General features: G+C 48.9%; 1 protein-coding gene across 1 annotated transcript in view; it reads right to left on the minus strand.

Moving 5' to 3' along the window:
- ALOX5AP (arachidonate 5-lipoxygenase activating protein) overlaps window positions 1-16,837 on the minus strand; it is a 168,003-nt gene that overhangs the window by 111,280 nt on the left and 39,886 nt on the right. Inside the window, exon 2 of the mRNA XM_086935142.1 lies at window positions 3,285-3,384. Coding sequence (XP_086791268.1) covers window positions 3,285-3,384 — 100 coding nt within the window. The remainder of the gene's footprint in view (window positions 1-3,284; window positions 3,385-16,837) is intronic.

The raw sequence follows: 16,837 nt of genomic DNA on the forward strand, positions 1-16,837 counted from the left end.
TTAACTTTGCACCGGCCCAGGACACTAGATCCTTCTCCAGGCAGAAGTGGGCTCCATCTTGTGTGGTGGAAACCAGGAGGAACACATCAAAACATCACCCTCTGGGTGGAAACCTGATGGCACACTGGCGGCCCACTGGAGAACTACACTGCTGGTGCTGCCCTGCTGCCGCCCGCTCTGACCTTCACCAGATGGCATCACCCCCTGTTCCCCGCGGGTACAGCGGACTCATAGGCACCAGTGAGGAACTCGATCCCGCATCTCTCTGGCGACACCACTGAACCCACACAACAGCCTTGCAGAGACGGCCGGGCTCAGACCTTTTGGACGAGATAGCCGCCTCCAGCAACTTTGCCATAATGCTTCAAACCACCGAACTCCCAGCCTTTGCGGCTGTAGCATACCAGAGCCATATCATGGGCCGCAGGGACCCCAAGAAGTGGTGGCTCACCTTTGACCGCACAAAACCCACCGAGGGCCAAGGCACTTACTCCGATACAGATGAGCCCAGGGCAGCAGCCTAGACATTGCCACCCCTAGCAACATGGCAATTATAATGGCCAAGTTCAAGGCAGGCTTCAACGCAATGGACGCCCGTTTTGACACACTCACGGACTGCATCGATAAGCGGGATGAATGGCTGTATAGAAATGGGGTCCGACTGAAGAACGCAACGAAGAGGATCTCCGACTTGGAGGATACTTCCACCATTAGCAGAAGCAGCCCGACAAAATGGAGCATGTGTTAAAGCAAGTGACCATAAAAAAATAGTAGCTTGAAGCCAGGTCTCGCCTCTCTGGAATTGCAGAAACTATTAACATGGGGCACCAGTGGACTTCGCTTAGCGGCTCCTGAGGGACCTCTTTGATCATTCCATCTTCTCTGCCACTTTGGAGCGGGCACATCGCTCAATTGGGTCCTAAACCCCCAGAGGACACCCCACCATGGTACATAATAGTGCACCTTCTCAACTACAGGTTTAGGGATTCCGGCCTCCGCTTGGTGCCCGAGAAAGCCCCTCTCAGGTATCAGCGTGCCAACGTCTCGCTATTTCCTTACTTCATACCCATGGTACAAGAAGTTAGACAAAAAGTTAGCGATGTTAAGAACACTCTACATAGGCTGAGCATCCAGTACATCATGCTATACCCAGCCCGCTTGCGGGTAGAACATAACAGACACACCAAAATCTTGGATACCCCAGCTGATGTGACTGCATTTTGTAAAACAATCTGTACAGAGTCCTCTTCATCTCGTTGATCGTCGCCTGCTCACATAGGGCCAGAACATTTGAGAAATATACCCTCTGTGTCCTGCAATGTTTCAATCTGATGGGTGCCATCCCCGGTGTCTAAGGGCCCCCCCGTTGGTGTGGCCAGATCTTCTACTTCATGACGTCAACTCCTATGGTTCTGTATTAAAACATAAACATGACAAGTTCTACAAGAAATACTCATCAAAATATCAGCACATTATTTGGCGGCTCTTCATGCTGCTGTGGAGGATGGCCGCTTCTTGGCTGACTGGTGTCACGCCGAGATAATGGTCTTACCCAAGCCGGGCCGACCCCCAGAGTTGCACGCCTCATATAGACCGATCTCTTTAATCAATGTAGAGGCCAATCTCCTGGGCAAAATCATTGCTAACCGCATTGTCCCGTTTATTACCACAATGGTCCATCCCCATGAGGTGGACTTTATGCCTAACCGTGCCACCCAACACAATATTCGTCACACACACAACGCAATTGCCTCTGTAGACCGGCTGAATGAACCAGCTGCGCTCCTTCTTTCTGATATGGATAATGCTTTTGATTCTCTTAGCTGGAGCTATCTGTTTACACTCTTGGACCGCCTGAACATTGGCCCTAGACTTCTTAAATAAATTTGCCTCCTATAAACAGACATCACTGCCTCAGTACAGATCGCCAGCTCAATCTCGCGGCTGCTCCACATCAGAAGAGGAACTAGACAGGGATGCCCTCTATCTCACTATCTGTTTGTTCTCGTCACGGAGCCGCTTGTGGCATGGGTGCGAATCAATGCTAAGATATATGAATTTGAGTGGTCACGTGAGGTATCCGATCACATAGCGCTGTATGCTGACGATGTGTTATTCTTTTTTACACACACGAACAGATCTGGCCCCCACCTCCTTCGAATAATGGAAATATTTGGCAAAAACTCTGGTCTCTATATGAATGCTCCTTCTTCTGGCCTTAGTGCTAGAGCGATCAGCTTGGGGCTTGGGCACAACAGGTGACGGTAGTGCCGGATGGTTTTAAATACCTTGGGGTCTTCCTGTCGTCGTCTCAACCTGGCTCCTGGACAAAAAATCCTTCCCCTCTGCTGCCTCAGATTAAACCAATACAAATAATGGGGTAACCCAAAAATAGTCACCAGACCTGGATACAATGCGGGAATGAAAAAATTGGTCTGTGACTCCTTTAAGGAGAACTAAATTCCAAGCTATCTAGTGTGTGTTGCATTCACATTCAACACTAGTATTTAATACCATGTAGAGAGACCACTACGCTCCATGGAATCAAGGATATATTTCAAAAGCATACAATGAATGTGAGACAAAAGCGCCAGAAATAATTCAATTAGAGTCTGTTTATTCCATATAGTAGAATTAAATCACAATTTATGTATTTGATACAAGGTTGCATAAAAGAGAAAGAAGGGGGGAACGGGCATGCTCGTAATGGGTAGGTGTAGGTGAAAGTCACTGGTTGGAGAGTACACAATTCAAATAATTTCAAAAACAAACTGGTAAGGAAGACCAGTATAGAGAGACCTGTGGCATTGCAGCCTACATGGAGAAGATGGCTTCCCCATAAGCCGCTGACCAATCAGGCCGCAGCTGGAAAAACCCCCAAAATAATACTTATTTTAATTTTAGCCAACAAGATTTAAAAGGGTAAACAGCCTTTACAACGAAACTTTTACAACGCACTACCATTACAACGCGGTCATACAACGCAAACCATTACAACGCATTGCGCTGGGGGGCGCTCTAGGATAGGGAATAAGTTTAATATTCTATCCAACACCTTCCCTAGTGTCCACGGGGACTGGAGTCGGAATAGAAAATTAAACTTTTCACTATCCAGCGCCTCTAAGCGCTATGCGTTGTAAAGGTATGCGATGTAAAAACCGCATTGTAGAGGCAGGTGTTGTAATAGCCTGCGTTGTAACGTCATACATCCATCTAAAAGCCTTGCAATTTATCCTTTTACCCTCTTTTTTCCCCGTACCAATTTCATTTGTTTAAAAACTCACTTTGCAGTGTAGACTCGCTCGAAAGCGGGAGAACCTGTTCTCTGGAAACTTCTCGCATTCTGCTTCGTGTTCTCAATCTCCACCTTGTGCGCAAAGAATCCTGTAAAAGTAGATTTTGACCATGGTTAGTTGTTATTTTGCAACAAAAGAAAATATGTTGAATAGTGAAGTTACTTGCTCGGGTAGAAGCAGACTCGTGCTGTCCTATAAGTCAATCTGGCAGTTTCAGAGTGTCGGCTGTTAATGGACCTGTTTTATTGGCTGGTGGGCATTTATTTCAGTTGATATCCCAGATTTTACCACAAAAATTGCCTGCAGCAAGCACAAATACATCCAGTCTAATTTACCTCACAAAATTCTTATATTAAGCGTGTCTTTATAAATTCAAAACTTCCCCAATGTGCAACATGTGGCCCAATTTTTGAACATACTATTCACTAATGGGGCTACTTTGTCTATTAGTCCAAACCTGGGCAGAAGAGAAGTTTCAGGCACTTGAGATGTCAGAAGCCCTGAAAAAAGTAATATTACTCGGAAAAAAAGGTTTTTTTTTACCACACAAAAACTACAAGACGTCAGATTTACCTTTATTGTAAAGTGGATGGTGAAAGAGCTTCAAACAGGCAAATACGAGAGTAGCTGGATGGTTGTCCCTATTTGCACTAATTCCATAACCCGAAGGGGCATATGTACAAGGAAATGTTGGAGCGTGGAGTTGCGCCAAATTTGGAGGCACCGTGCATCGACATTTCCAAAACATAGGGATGCGCTGTATTTACAACAATACGGCGCACACCTGTTTTTTCAATTAGCACCCTTCCACCATAGTACAAGGGTGCCTGCGTTGCAGGGAGTGATCGTTTATGTGCTGGAAGGTGTCCATTCCTGCACATAAATATTTAATAATGGTGATGTATTACTTCCATGTGCACTGCAGAATGCAGCCCGCTAGAAGTAGCAAATCAATATTTAATGATTGTTTGTGTGCAGAAAGAGACCCCTTCCTGCACATAAACAATCATTCATGGCGTTTTGCTTTTTCTATGTGTGCTGCACCACAAATAGAAAAAGCAAAAACAAGACGAAATTTTAAGTATTTCCCTTTGTTTCACCATTCTAACACCTGCTCTTGCATGGTGTCAGTTTTTGGGGCTGCCTCAAATTTCCAGATCCTTGTAAATCTGGGGCAGGGTTAAAAAGCAGGTTGCGGTGGAATGCCCACAGCAATACCCATTGCATGCCCTTTTCACACAGATACCTGCCTTCCGGCCTGGTCACCCCCACGCTCCAGTGCCTGTGCCTGCTCCGCAGCCCCAGCCACCCGAGGGCCGCCGAGCCCACACCAGCCTCCAGCAGCCCCAGCCACCCGAGGGCCGTGGAGCCCACACCAGCCTCCCGCAGCCCCAGCCACCCGAGGGCCACCAAGCCCGCTCCAGCTTTTCCCGCCGCCCCAGCCCGTGGCCCCGCCCCCCACCAGCCGATTGGCTCTCGCTCCCGCCTCCCCGCAGACCCTCCCGACCGGCTCCCTTCTTATGACGTCCCCAGAGCGACCGCGCAGCGGACGCGCGCAGCGGACGCGCGCAGCGGGAGCACCGATTGAGCGCCGAAGGTGCGCCAAAGGTAAGCCCGTCTACGCCCGTCCGCGCCTGGACCGCGCCCAGTGCCAGGACCCCTGGCCCCCGCAGACCCCAGCCCACCCGCCGGACGTACGACGCCGCCACCCTCAACGCACTCAACGCCGTCCGAATCCCAGGATGCTACCGAGCCACCCCGAGACGCACCCACGGACCCTTCTGCTGCAACTCCTGCAAGTTCACCTGCATCCGGACCTGCACTACTCCAGCACCAACCAAGACCAAGACGAGCAACAACAGCAGCCACCTGAAATGCATCCTGCTCAACACCCGCTCCGTCCACAGACACGCCGTCAAGCTCTAGAACCTGCTCGACACCACAGCCCCAGACGTCGCCTTCCTCACGGAAACATGGATGAACGCCTCTTCAGCGCCCGACATCGCCATCGCCATCCCAGACGGCTACAAGATCATCCCAAGGGACCGCATCAACCACACCGGAGGAGGCATCGCCATCATCCACAGGAACACCATCCGCATCACGACCAACACCGTCGACACCCTCGCACCCGCCGAGCACCTGCACTTTCAGGTCCACATCAACCCCAAGACCACCCTCAGAGGCACCCTCATCTACAGACCCCCGGGACCACGCACACAATTCAGCGAAGACATCGCCGACTTCATCAGCCCGCACGCCCTCCCCTCCGCTGACTACATCCTCCTCGGGGACCTCAACTTCCACCTGGAGAACAACAACGACCGCAACACCACCACCCTGCTGGACAACCTCACCAACCTCGGACTCAAGCAGCTGGTGACCACCCCCACCCACTACGCCGGACACACACTCGACCCCGTCTTCTCATCCAGCAAGGACATCGCCTTCAGCCACGCCACCGGTCTCCACTGGACGGACCACAGCTGCGTCCACTTCAGCTTCAGAAGGACCACGATCCACCACCACCAGCAACAGGTTGCACGCAGAAGCTGGAACAAGATCACAGCCGACCAGCTCGCGACTGCCCTGAGCAAGAACCCACCCACCAGCGCAACGAACCCCAGCCAAGCGGCCACCAACCTCACGAAGTGGATCAGCGACTGCGCAGACGACCTCGCCCCTCTGAAGACCCCGCCTAGCAGACCCGGAAGCAAGAAAGCCCCATGGTTCACCGACGAACTCAAGAGCTCCAAGAAGAACTGCCGAGCCCTCGAGAGAACCTGGCGCAGAGACCCAACACCGGACAACATGACTGCCCTCAAGCTCGCCACCCGAAAACACCACCAACTCATCCATGCCACCAAGAAAACCGCATTCAAGGAACGACTGGACAACAACGCACACAACAGCAAGGAACTCTTCAACATCGTCAAAGAGCTCTCCAACCCCAACGCCGGAAACAACAACATCACCCCTTCGCAAGACCTCTGCAACTCCCTCGCCTCCTACTTCCACAACAAGATCGCGGACATACACAACAGCTTCAGCAGTCAACCGACGCACGCCACGACCGCACCACCGCCCCCCACCACCACCCTCCACGCCTGGACCCCGATCAGCACCGAAGACACCGTCCGCACGATGAACTCTATCCACTCCGGATCTCCTACCGACCCCTGCCCTCACCACGTCTTCAACAAGGCCGACGCTGTCATCGCACCCCACCTGCGGGACATCATCAACACCTCCTTCGACACCGCTACCTTCCCGGAGAGCTGGAAGCACGCCGAACTCAGCGCTCTACTAAAGAAGCCATCAGCCGACCCCACCGACCTCAAGAACTACCGCCCCATCTCGCTGCTCCCGTTTCCTGCAAAAGTCATCGAGAAGACCATCAACAAGCAGCTGGCCGCCTTCCTCGAGACAAACGGATCCCTCGACCTCTCGCAGTCTGGCTTCCAGGCCAACCACAGCACCGAGACCGCCCTGATCGCAGCCACCGATGACATCCGAGCTCTGCTTGACAACGGAGAAACAGCGGCCCTCATCCTCCTAGACCTCTCCGCGGCCTTCGACACTGTCTGCCACCGTACACTAGTACAGCGACTCAGCAACGTCGGAATCCAGGAGAAGGCACTGGAGTGGATCATCTCCTTCTTCGCCGGAAGGACACAGAGAGTCCGCCTCCCCCCGTTCAGATCTGAAGCCACCAAAGTCATCTGCGGCGTTCCTCAAGGCTCCTCGCTCAGTCCAACCCTCTTCAACGTGTACATGAGCCCCCTCGCAGACATCGCACGCCAGCACAACCTCAACATCATCTCCTACGCCGACGACACCCAGCTGATTCTCTTCCTCACCAACGACCCCGCCACCGCCAGAGCCAACCTTCACGAAGGGATGACAGAGGTAGCCGAATGGATGAAGAACAGCCGCCTGAAACTGAACTCGGACAAGACGGAAGTCCTCATCCTGGGATCCTCACCCTCCGCCTGGGACGACTCCTGGTGGCCCCCCGCCCTATGCAGCGCACCCAAACCAACAGACCACGCATGCAACCTGGGCTTCATCCTGGACTCCACCCTCTCCATGACCAGACAAGTCAACGCCGTCTTCTCGTCGTGCTTCATCATCCTGCGCATGCTATGAAAGATCTTCCGGTGGATCCCCACCGAGACCAGCAAGACGGTCACCCAGGCCCTCGTCACCAGCCGTCTGGACTACGGCAACTCCCTCTACGCCGGAACCACCGCCAAACTCCAGAAAAGACTTCAGCGGATCCAGAACGCCTCAGCACGACTCATCCTGGACATCCCCCGTCGCAGCCACATCTCCGGACACCTGAGAGACCTGCACTGGCTCCTGGTCACCAAGAGAATCACCTTCCGTCTCCTCACCCACGCACACAAAGCCCTACACAACCAAGGCCCAGGATACCTCAACAGCCGCCTCAACTTCTACGCTCCCAAACGCCAGCTTCGATCGACCGGCCACGCCCTCGTCACCGTCCCCCGCATCCGAAGAGCCACCACAGGGGGACGGTCCTTCTCCTACCTCGCCGCCAAGACATGGAACTCCCTCCCGACCCACCTCCGCCTGACCCAGGACCACCTCGCCTTCAGGAGGCAACTCAAGACCTGGCTGTTCGAGCAGTAGCGGATCCCCCTCCCCTAGCGCCTTGAGACCCTCTGGGTGAGTAGTGCGCTATATAAATGCTTTGATTGATTGATTGAAAGGGTACCATATTAGAACTAATGACAGAGCCTGGTTTGATTTTACTGATAGTCATGGCAGTGGATGATGCTTACAAATTTGATTCTAGTAGGTGGATGTGTTTTCTTCAGTTGTAAAGACAGTCAAAAGTTGGTAAAATAGGAACTGTCAGATGGGATGAGGGGGTCAATGTGGATATTAAGAACCTTAGCAACGTAGTGACTTGGCAAGAGGAGGCGGACCGAGTTTGGGGGGCAGCAGCCTCCCCCCAACCCCTGACTCTTACCTGCAGCCATTGTGGGTGGCCGCAAAGGAAATCACCAGCACCCCACAACCCACCTGGTCATACACATGGCCGTGGGTCTAGCTACGCCACTGCAGTAAAGTTCTAAATGTGACGATTTTGATGGATTTTCCTCAGCTTGCAAACCTAACTTTAGTTCTAAAAATGCAAATGTGGGGTGGGTAATGTTGGGTCTTGTAGTATGATGTAATGAACGACTGACAGGTGTAGTCTTGGAATGTTGCTTGTGAAGATAAGATGTTATCCTTTGAATGAGCAGTTCCTGTGATCCTGTTTCCCAGCCAGTTGCATGAACAGAAACTGGAAGTAAAGGCGTTTTACTTACCTTAAGTGTGTTTATGTGATATCTTACCAGGTAAGCATCCAAGAACATTCCTTGATTGTGGATACATCTATTTGGAAAACTGTTGTTACTTGCAAAAAAATGTCAAATGTATCACTTGAACACAAACTATACTGTTTAAACAAGTATTGGCAAAGCCAATAGTTATGGCTTATAACTGAAAGCGCCTCTTCATTATATAGCGAGTTTAGGCACTCAATAATTCATCATGCATGTCATATATCCTTCCACATATGCATTCATTCACCAACCAACCTACTCATTATTGCATTCACACACTCACTCATCCACAGTAAGACATAGAAAAAAGCTCACCAATCAGTGAAGAGTCACTTTCAGTCATATCCAAACCCTAAAAACAACTAACCAAATGTGCACAGTTTCATTTTTTTTATAAAAACTAAGCTCTTTTAGTACCCAAGCAAGTGCTGCAGCATCAGTGTATAAGGCTAGCACCACTGTCCTAATAGCAAGTTGAATATGGCCTTCCAAAGCGTATTCAAGGAAGTACTGAATTATAGGATCAAATTTTTTTAGATGAGAGTTTTAGGTTTTCTGCCTTTCCTCAGGAACACAAAACTAGGGCCAAGACCGACGTAAACATTTAGGGGCATATTTACAATGCCCCTGCAGCACTTTTACACTGCTGGAGCTTCACTTTTGTGATGCTCCGGAGACGCAGTTTGACGGCCCATATTTACAAGGCCACATAAAACCACCCTGACCTTGTAAATATGGAGTAAGAAGATGTCTTACTCTGCGTGGAAGGGGCATTCCATGGGTGTTGCTGTGGGTGTTCCCACCATGGGTTTTGACAGTGCTCCAGATTTACAACATAGCGAAACTCTGGGCAGAGCCAAAACTAACGCCTTCCCAAAGCAGGTGTAACGAGGAGAAATGTTTATATTTCTCCTCGTTTTTCCCTTTTCTAGGTTTGCTGAATTCTGCAGCACACATACAACGAGGGAAACACCTTCCTTGATAAATTCAAACCAACAACACAGACACCCTTGCACCATGGTGCAAGGGTGCCTGCTTTGGCACCCGGCTGCAGTTTGTGCGCCGGCAGAAAGGAAAGGAATGCGTGGTATCTTGTAGATACAGCGCTTTGTTTAATGTAGGGCAGCACTGCAAGAAGACTTGCGGTGCCGCCCTACGCCAAAATGTTGTAAGTATGCCCTTTAATTTGGTATTTTTGTAACAAAAATGCTTTGCAAAGCCACCAAAGATAATTTCCAAAAATCGTCTTTTTTAGTATTGAAAGTGATATGGTGATAAAGAAGGAACACATGGATTGTCAAGATAGATCAATTAAAATTAAAGTACGGAAAAGGGCGCGAAGGTGCCAAAACTGAATGCTGTTGGTGGAGACAATGAAGGCAGAGAGAAAAAAATGATGCAAAAGTTTGATAGTTTAGCTTGAAGTGGCTTTGACTCTGGTGGTAACAGAAAATTCTCTGTCTCGTGGAGGGAGTGTGATTCTGGTGGAGAATCCACCAACACAATATAAGCCATTAGAAAATTATTGATGGAGGAAATTGCAATCGCCCTCTATATTTAGAACTTCCTCCCAACAGCCCAAGTCTCTATTAGTTTAATCATAATCGAAAGAACAAAGTATCATGGATAAAAGACTGGATGCACATCTTCATGCTCAACAATACACACGAGCTAAGTCTAAAATGTTCACGGACAAGAGCATACCATGGGATTCAATTAAGGCGGCAGGCAGGGCCCTATTAACTGAAGCTTTGGCAAGCCTAACATGAGGATGGTGCCAACAGCTAAGGTAGAAAGGACATTAGGAATCATGAAAAGAAGCCTAAAGTCTCACAATCCAGATTACAAGCCTATCATCAATCTAGTATTAGCCATGGACATGAATTCTGGTTAGGGTAGAACTATCCGTCCTCTGCATCAAATAGATCTATTTGAGGAATGGAATAAAGATGGAATGAGTATGCACCTAAAACAGGATATAAGGCCTGTAAGAAATTGGATTATTTGTTGAAGGGGTGAGAACACACTTCAAAGAATAATCAAAATCCTTGTCAGGAAGAACCACAAAAGTTACTAAATAAACATGTGCTTCAGCCTCTGGTAGCTTGGCGCCAAAGCAGTCAGGCTTAACTTAGAGGCAATGTGCAAAATATTTATGCAGCTTTGAAACAGTAATAAAGTGAAAGCACAACACAAGAAAAATCCGATGCCAAATTTAGAAAAAGAAAGACTATTTTGATTAATAAATGACACCAAAACGACAAAAATTGAACCAGTAGAACCAGACTTATGAGTTTTTAAAGTTTAAGATATAGTGCCAAGAGGCACGAAGCATCAACTGCCTGTATCTGGTCACGCTGTACCAGGACAAAGCAACAAGTTCAGGCTGACCACGCAGATCAGGTACAGGACAGAATTCTGCCACTGGAAGTTGTACCTTCTGTCTTTGATGGGAGGTCTGCATGGTGTTACTTTGCAGAACTTCATTGCTATGTGTTAAGTCAGATGAAGCTTTCAATTTGGAGCTGTGCAGCTAGGCGGGACTCAGCATCACTCTGCCTTGGATTCAGTGAAACTTTCAGATGGGATTCGTGCAGCATGGCTGCGCACGGCTTTGAGTCGCTCGGCGTCTGATCCGGTGAGGCTTGCTGCTTCACGGTGAGGCTCTGTTGGGCTTTGCGTCACTTGGCATCAGTTTCTGGTGAAGGCTACAGTTCGGAGCTGTGAGGCTTTGTAGGACCTGGCATTGCTTTGTGTCAGAATAGATGTAACCTTCAGTTAGGCAGGAAGAAGTACACTCTGACTCCAGCTAAGTGTCCAGGACCTGGAGGACGGCACTTGGGGGTCAGGACTCACTCCCACAAAGCCAAGCAGAGGAGGCCAGAACAAGTCCAGTAGGTACTAATCAGCTGGAGCCTCTGGATGCTTCTTGTGTCCCTGTTGCTCAAATAGGTCAGCCAACTGACCTTTGGAGTCACTTCCGGGGTTCAAGGCAAGCAGGAACATTGTTGCTTCTTCAGACAGCAGGGCAGTCCTTCTCCTGAATCTTCTCATGTGTAGTAGTGTTCAAATGAGAGGTTCTGGGGGGACACTTTTATACCTAGCACCAGCTTGTGTGTGGGGGTCACCCTCTTTGTCTAACCCTAAACTTTTTGTCTAACCCTAAACTGGTTCTAGTCAGTTCTTCTATTTTTGTTTGGTTTGGCACCAATCTACCTAGGGAAACACAGGGCAGCCAGAACCAGGGGTTGGCTGCATTTGCCAGTGACAGGGCAGGAATCATCAGGAGTTAGAGGGGCTAGGCATAGCCCTCAGGATACCCTTTGAAGTTAAGGAAGGGCTGAGCACAATCCCCCAGGCCGCCCTGCTCAGGAAATGAACACCCTTCCCCACACCCAAAGTCCTTTTGTCCACTGTCTGAAAGGAACACACTTCACATCACAGGAGAGCCATTAACAGTTATGTGACCCTGGCCACTGGCAGAAAGGCACCTTTGGTGTAGGCAGGAAAATGCCAATTTTCTCAAAGTTTGGTACACAAAGGAGTTAGGTCCTTATCGGGACTGAGGGTGGCTGGACCGTTATACTGAAAAAGACAAGAAAGATGCCCAAAACCTCATATCATAGTCATACAGTTATTTCATCAAGACCAAATGCCAATTCATTAGACCTGGTCAGGTACTTTTATTTATACCAATTATTCGTATTTTTTTATATACTTTTTTTTTAAAGCACTTGTTTTTCTTAGGCGAAAAAAGATCTACATTTAAAACATATACAACATAACATTACAAACTGAGCAATTTTGACAAGAGAAACATGAAACAAAAATCAAGAGTACATCCAATTAACACTAAACATTAAACATTACAAAATCATTTCATTCATATTTACAAGTTAATTTCTTATTAAAGACATACAAAGCGACATTGAATCACAAGAGTGAAGTAGTATATATTTGTTTTTGATATATCACTCAATTATATAATTAACTCTTGTAGGTATGCCGACGCGTTTCAGGTTCGAGTAACCAGTTCTCGAACCCTCATCAGGGCTTTGTTATTTGTCTGTATAGGATGCAAAAAACAGTAAAGTTTTATTGACAACTTGTACGCCTCAAAACTGCCACTCACAAATTATAGAATCATCAAAATCTACCTTTATCTTTTAGGCTGGCGGTATTTTCATTAGTATCAACACGAGGAACGTTGTGCTGAGCTTCAGGTTTAATTTCTACTATGAATAAGGCACAAACTATGTAAAAAATGTTAACAAAGGCACAACGTTTTTGAACACTCAAACGTGCATGCCTTAGTTCTACATACCTCCATGTGCACCATCCGGCGCCTCTTGGAGGGAGGGGAGGTCATGGACAATGTGTCTGGATCCCTAATTCAAGGAAAGGATTTTATGCATAATTTTTATATGGCTTTTTTTTATTATCAGAACAATATACATTTCCGCCCCAACGTGGCCCCATAGAATTTAGAATTTAGAATTTAAAAACATTTGTATAGCGCACTTCTACCATGCGGTTTCTTGGCGCTTTACCATACCTTATATTCTTGTCCTGGGTTGAGACGGCGTTTAAATCTCTGTCTCTCAATGGCAGTTCGTTTTAAAAAACGACCTATCGGGAATGGAGGACCAGTTACACACAACACAGGCCCAAGTGGTTTAAATAACGCTAGTGTGTATGTTTGCATGTCGTTTTCCTAAAGTAAAGCGTACCTGTTTTAGAACCGAAGTTCAATTTCTCCCTGGTTGTCTTTTTGCGGTAAACCCCCAGGGGTCCGTTATATCCCTCTTAAATCTTCACGCACTACATAAAGAATAGAAAATGGGAAGCGCTCGATAAATGTCAGCGTTAAACATGTACGCTGCACGATGTCAAATGCAGCTTGCGAGTTCAGCTGAGCTCGTGACTTTAAAATTCAACTAAGATGGCCGCCACAGTTAGTGAGGCGATCTAGTGGAAACCTGACAGTGGAGGCTTCGTGCGACCGCATTCAGGTAAGAATGGGCAAGCTGCAATTGACATCGTGCAGCGTACATGTTTAACGCTGACATTTATCGAGCGCTTCCCATTTTCTATTCTTTATGTAGTGCGTGACGATTTAAGAGGGATATAACGGACCCCTGGGGGTTCACCGCAAAAAGACAACGAGGGAGAAATTGAACTTTGGTTCTAAAACAGGTACGCTTTACTTTAGGAAAACGACATGCAAACATACACACTAGCGTTATTTAAACCACTTGGGCCTGTGTTGTGTGTAACTGGTCCTCCATTGCCGATAGGTCGTTTTTTAAAACGAACTGCCATTGAGAGACAGAGATTTAAACCAGTGGCGTAACGAAACTTGAGGGGGCCCCCCTGCAAAGAATATGGAGGGGGCCCCCCATACTCCGGATTCAGTCAGGAGCCCTCAGGTCAAGGGCCTGCTGCGCGTGCACCAGTGGCGGCCGGTGGATCCCAAAAGTGGTGGAACGAAAAGCAGAGATCCAAGCCGAAGGAGCAAGTGAGTACAGCAAGTATACCAAAGTGAAAGAGGAGTTCCCAGGGCTGTCCTTCCCAAGTCGGCCCCCCAACCACTAAAAATCTCAGCTCCAAACAATTCAGTAATTTGTTTCCAAAACATCAGCCCGTCAGCCCATGAACGCAGACACGCCCTGCCACCAAACACTAGCTTTGCATTTTGAAAAACAACCCAGATTCCCTAAATCAAGAAGTCATCTGCTCTGTGAAAAAGTTCAACCACTGGCATGAACCACTGCAACACATGGATAGACTCTGCCCTGAACATCTATGTGTCAAAGTCGCATGTCATATGCGCCAATCCCAAGCCAAGAACCACCACCATCAAGCCGAAGCTAGCACGAGGGCTGTGCACCACCACGCAATCAGACAGGAACCACCACTATTATGCCAGGGCCCGCGTTCCACCCGGCCGGGGCACCACCATACCATGGGTGAGCACATTGGGCCGACATGTACCACCACCATGGCAGGGCCAACACTATGTCATGTCATTCCATCTATCAAGTACACAATCATGGAACATCGCTGGTGTTGAAATGGGGCAGATCTGCAGAATCTCACTTGCGGCCGCGACAAGCTCCCCTCTCTAGCCAGTGATAGCCCTTTCCACACAAAGGCATGTCGCAGGTACTATGGAAAAGAGAGAACAAGACATGAATGGCTTCCTAGCCTGTCTCTAACAGTCTACCCACTCCCATCACAGCCCCCCCACAGTACACAAGGTCACCCACATGTCGCCTGTACCCCTCCACAGGTCAAATGCACATCAACCATCCTGGAATGGCTACCCACCTAGAAAAGTAAGGAAGACATCACATAGAATAAAAACAGCTTGACCTATATGCGAGATGCAGGGTCTGCAATAGGCCATGGGGCACTGGCGCACAGCTCCCTGCAGGACAGCCGAGGTCACGACTTCAGAGCCCACCGCGTTTACTCCCTGCCCCATGCCAAATCATGGTCTATGTAGTCCAAGCCCATCTACGCCCTGTAGTATTTAATTGTCTTCCATTCACCACTGTCCACCCACTGTATTTACACCCTGTATTTCATTTTCTCGTACACCGCTGCCCATCCACTGTATCCACACCCCGCAGCACCTCACTGACTCTCATCCACCACTGTCCACCCACTGTACCTACACCTCACTGTCTCATACACCGCCGTCCACCCACTGTATTTACACCCTGCACTTCATTGTCTCTCACACACCGCTGTCCAGTCACTGCATCTATACCCTGTATCCCATTGTCTCCCGTACACTGCTGTCCACCCACTGCACCCACACCCTGCAGCACTCAATTGTCTCTCATACACCACTGTCCACCCACTGCACCCACACCCTGCATTTCATTGTCTCTCATACACAACTGTCCACTCGCTGCCTCCTCACCCTGCAGTGCCTCAAAGTCTCTCATTCACCTCTGTCCACCCACTGTATTTACACCCTGTATTTCATTTTCTCGTACACCGCTGCCCATCCACTGTATCCACACCCCGCAGCACCTCACTGACTCTCATCCACCACTGTCCACCCACTGTACCTACACCTCACTGTCTCATACACCGCCGTCCACCCACTGTATTTACACCCTGCGCTTCATTGTCTCTCACACACCGCTGTCCAGTCACTGCATCTATACCCTGTATCCCATTGTCTCCCGTACACTGCTGTCCACCCACTGCACCCACACCCTGCAGCACTCAATTGTCTCTCATACACCACTGTCCACCCACTGCACCCACACCCTGCATTTCATTGTCTCTCATACACAACTGTCCACTCGCTGCCTCCACACCCTGCAGTGCCTCAATGTCTCTCATTCACCACTGTCCACCCACTGCATTTACATCCCTTCGTATTTCAATGATTTCTTCAGGTCTCTCTTTTCTCAGCCTCCACTAGCCATCTTGGAACAACAAAGTCACAATAAACTACAGCAAAAGAAACATACTTTGGCACAGTCAATAGCTCTGCAACCAACGTCAGACCCATTGGCTTTGCCAATGCTTATTAGATATGACATCCCACATGGATGCTCCCCTTCCGACCCACAATGTCCTTCCCTTCCCATGTGTGTCCCACTCTCTCCCATATGACTCCGGCGACAATTTGCTACACTCCAGGCCCATCCACTTCCCCGAATATATCTCTATCATTCTTGGCACACTGTTGCTGCTCTGTGGGCTCACTCCACGCCCCACTAGACTTTAACCACCAATCCATAACAGGCTGTCTATTGGATTCCTCAATAAAAAAACATTACCAATTTGAACACCAAGAAATGGAATTCATAGGAAAACAAACAAAACAAAAAGTGCACAGCATGGGCGGAAACCGAGTACCCAAAATGCATTAAAAAAAAGAGAAAATGTGCTGTGGAACCACGGAACGACCCTCCCCAACTCCATAGCACTCCGGAGGCCCCCAAAATGTGAGCCTCTCAGCCAAGCTGGAGTCAGTGGCGAAGCACGAGCCCCACGCGCCCAGTCTTCATGATTCAACAAGCGTCCTGCTGGCGAAAGTTACAGATCTGTGCGTCTTTCAATCCATGCTGCTGCGCCCTGACTGCTGAGCGTTAGAGAGGTCGAAACTTACTTAGCCACACATCATCCACAGCCAAAGCCTTACCTGTGAAGCGG

Source organism: Lissotriton vulgaris, chromosome 8, assembly GCF_964263255.1.
Source record: "Lissotriton vulgaris chromosome 8, aLisVul1.2, whole genome shotgun sequence".
NCBI lineage: Eukaryota > Metazoa > Chordata > Amphibia > Caudata > Salamandridae > Lissotriton > Lissotriton vulgaris.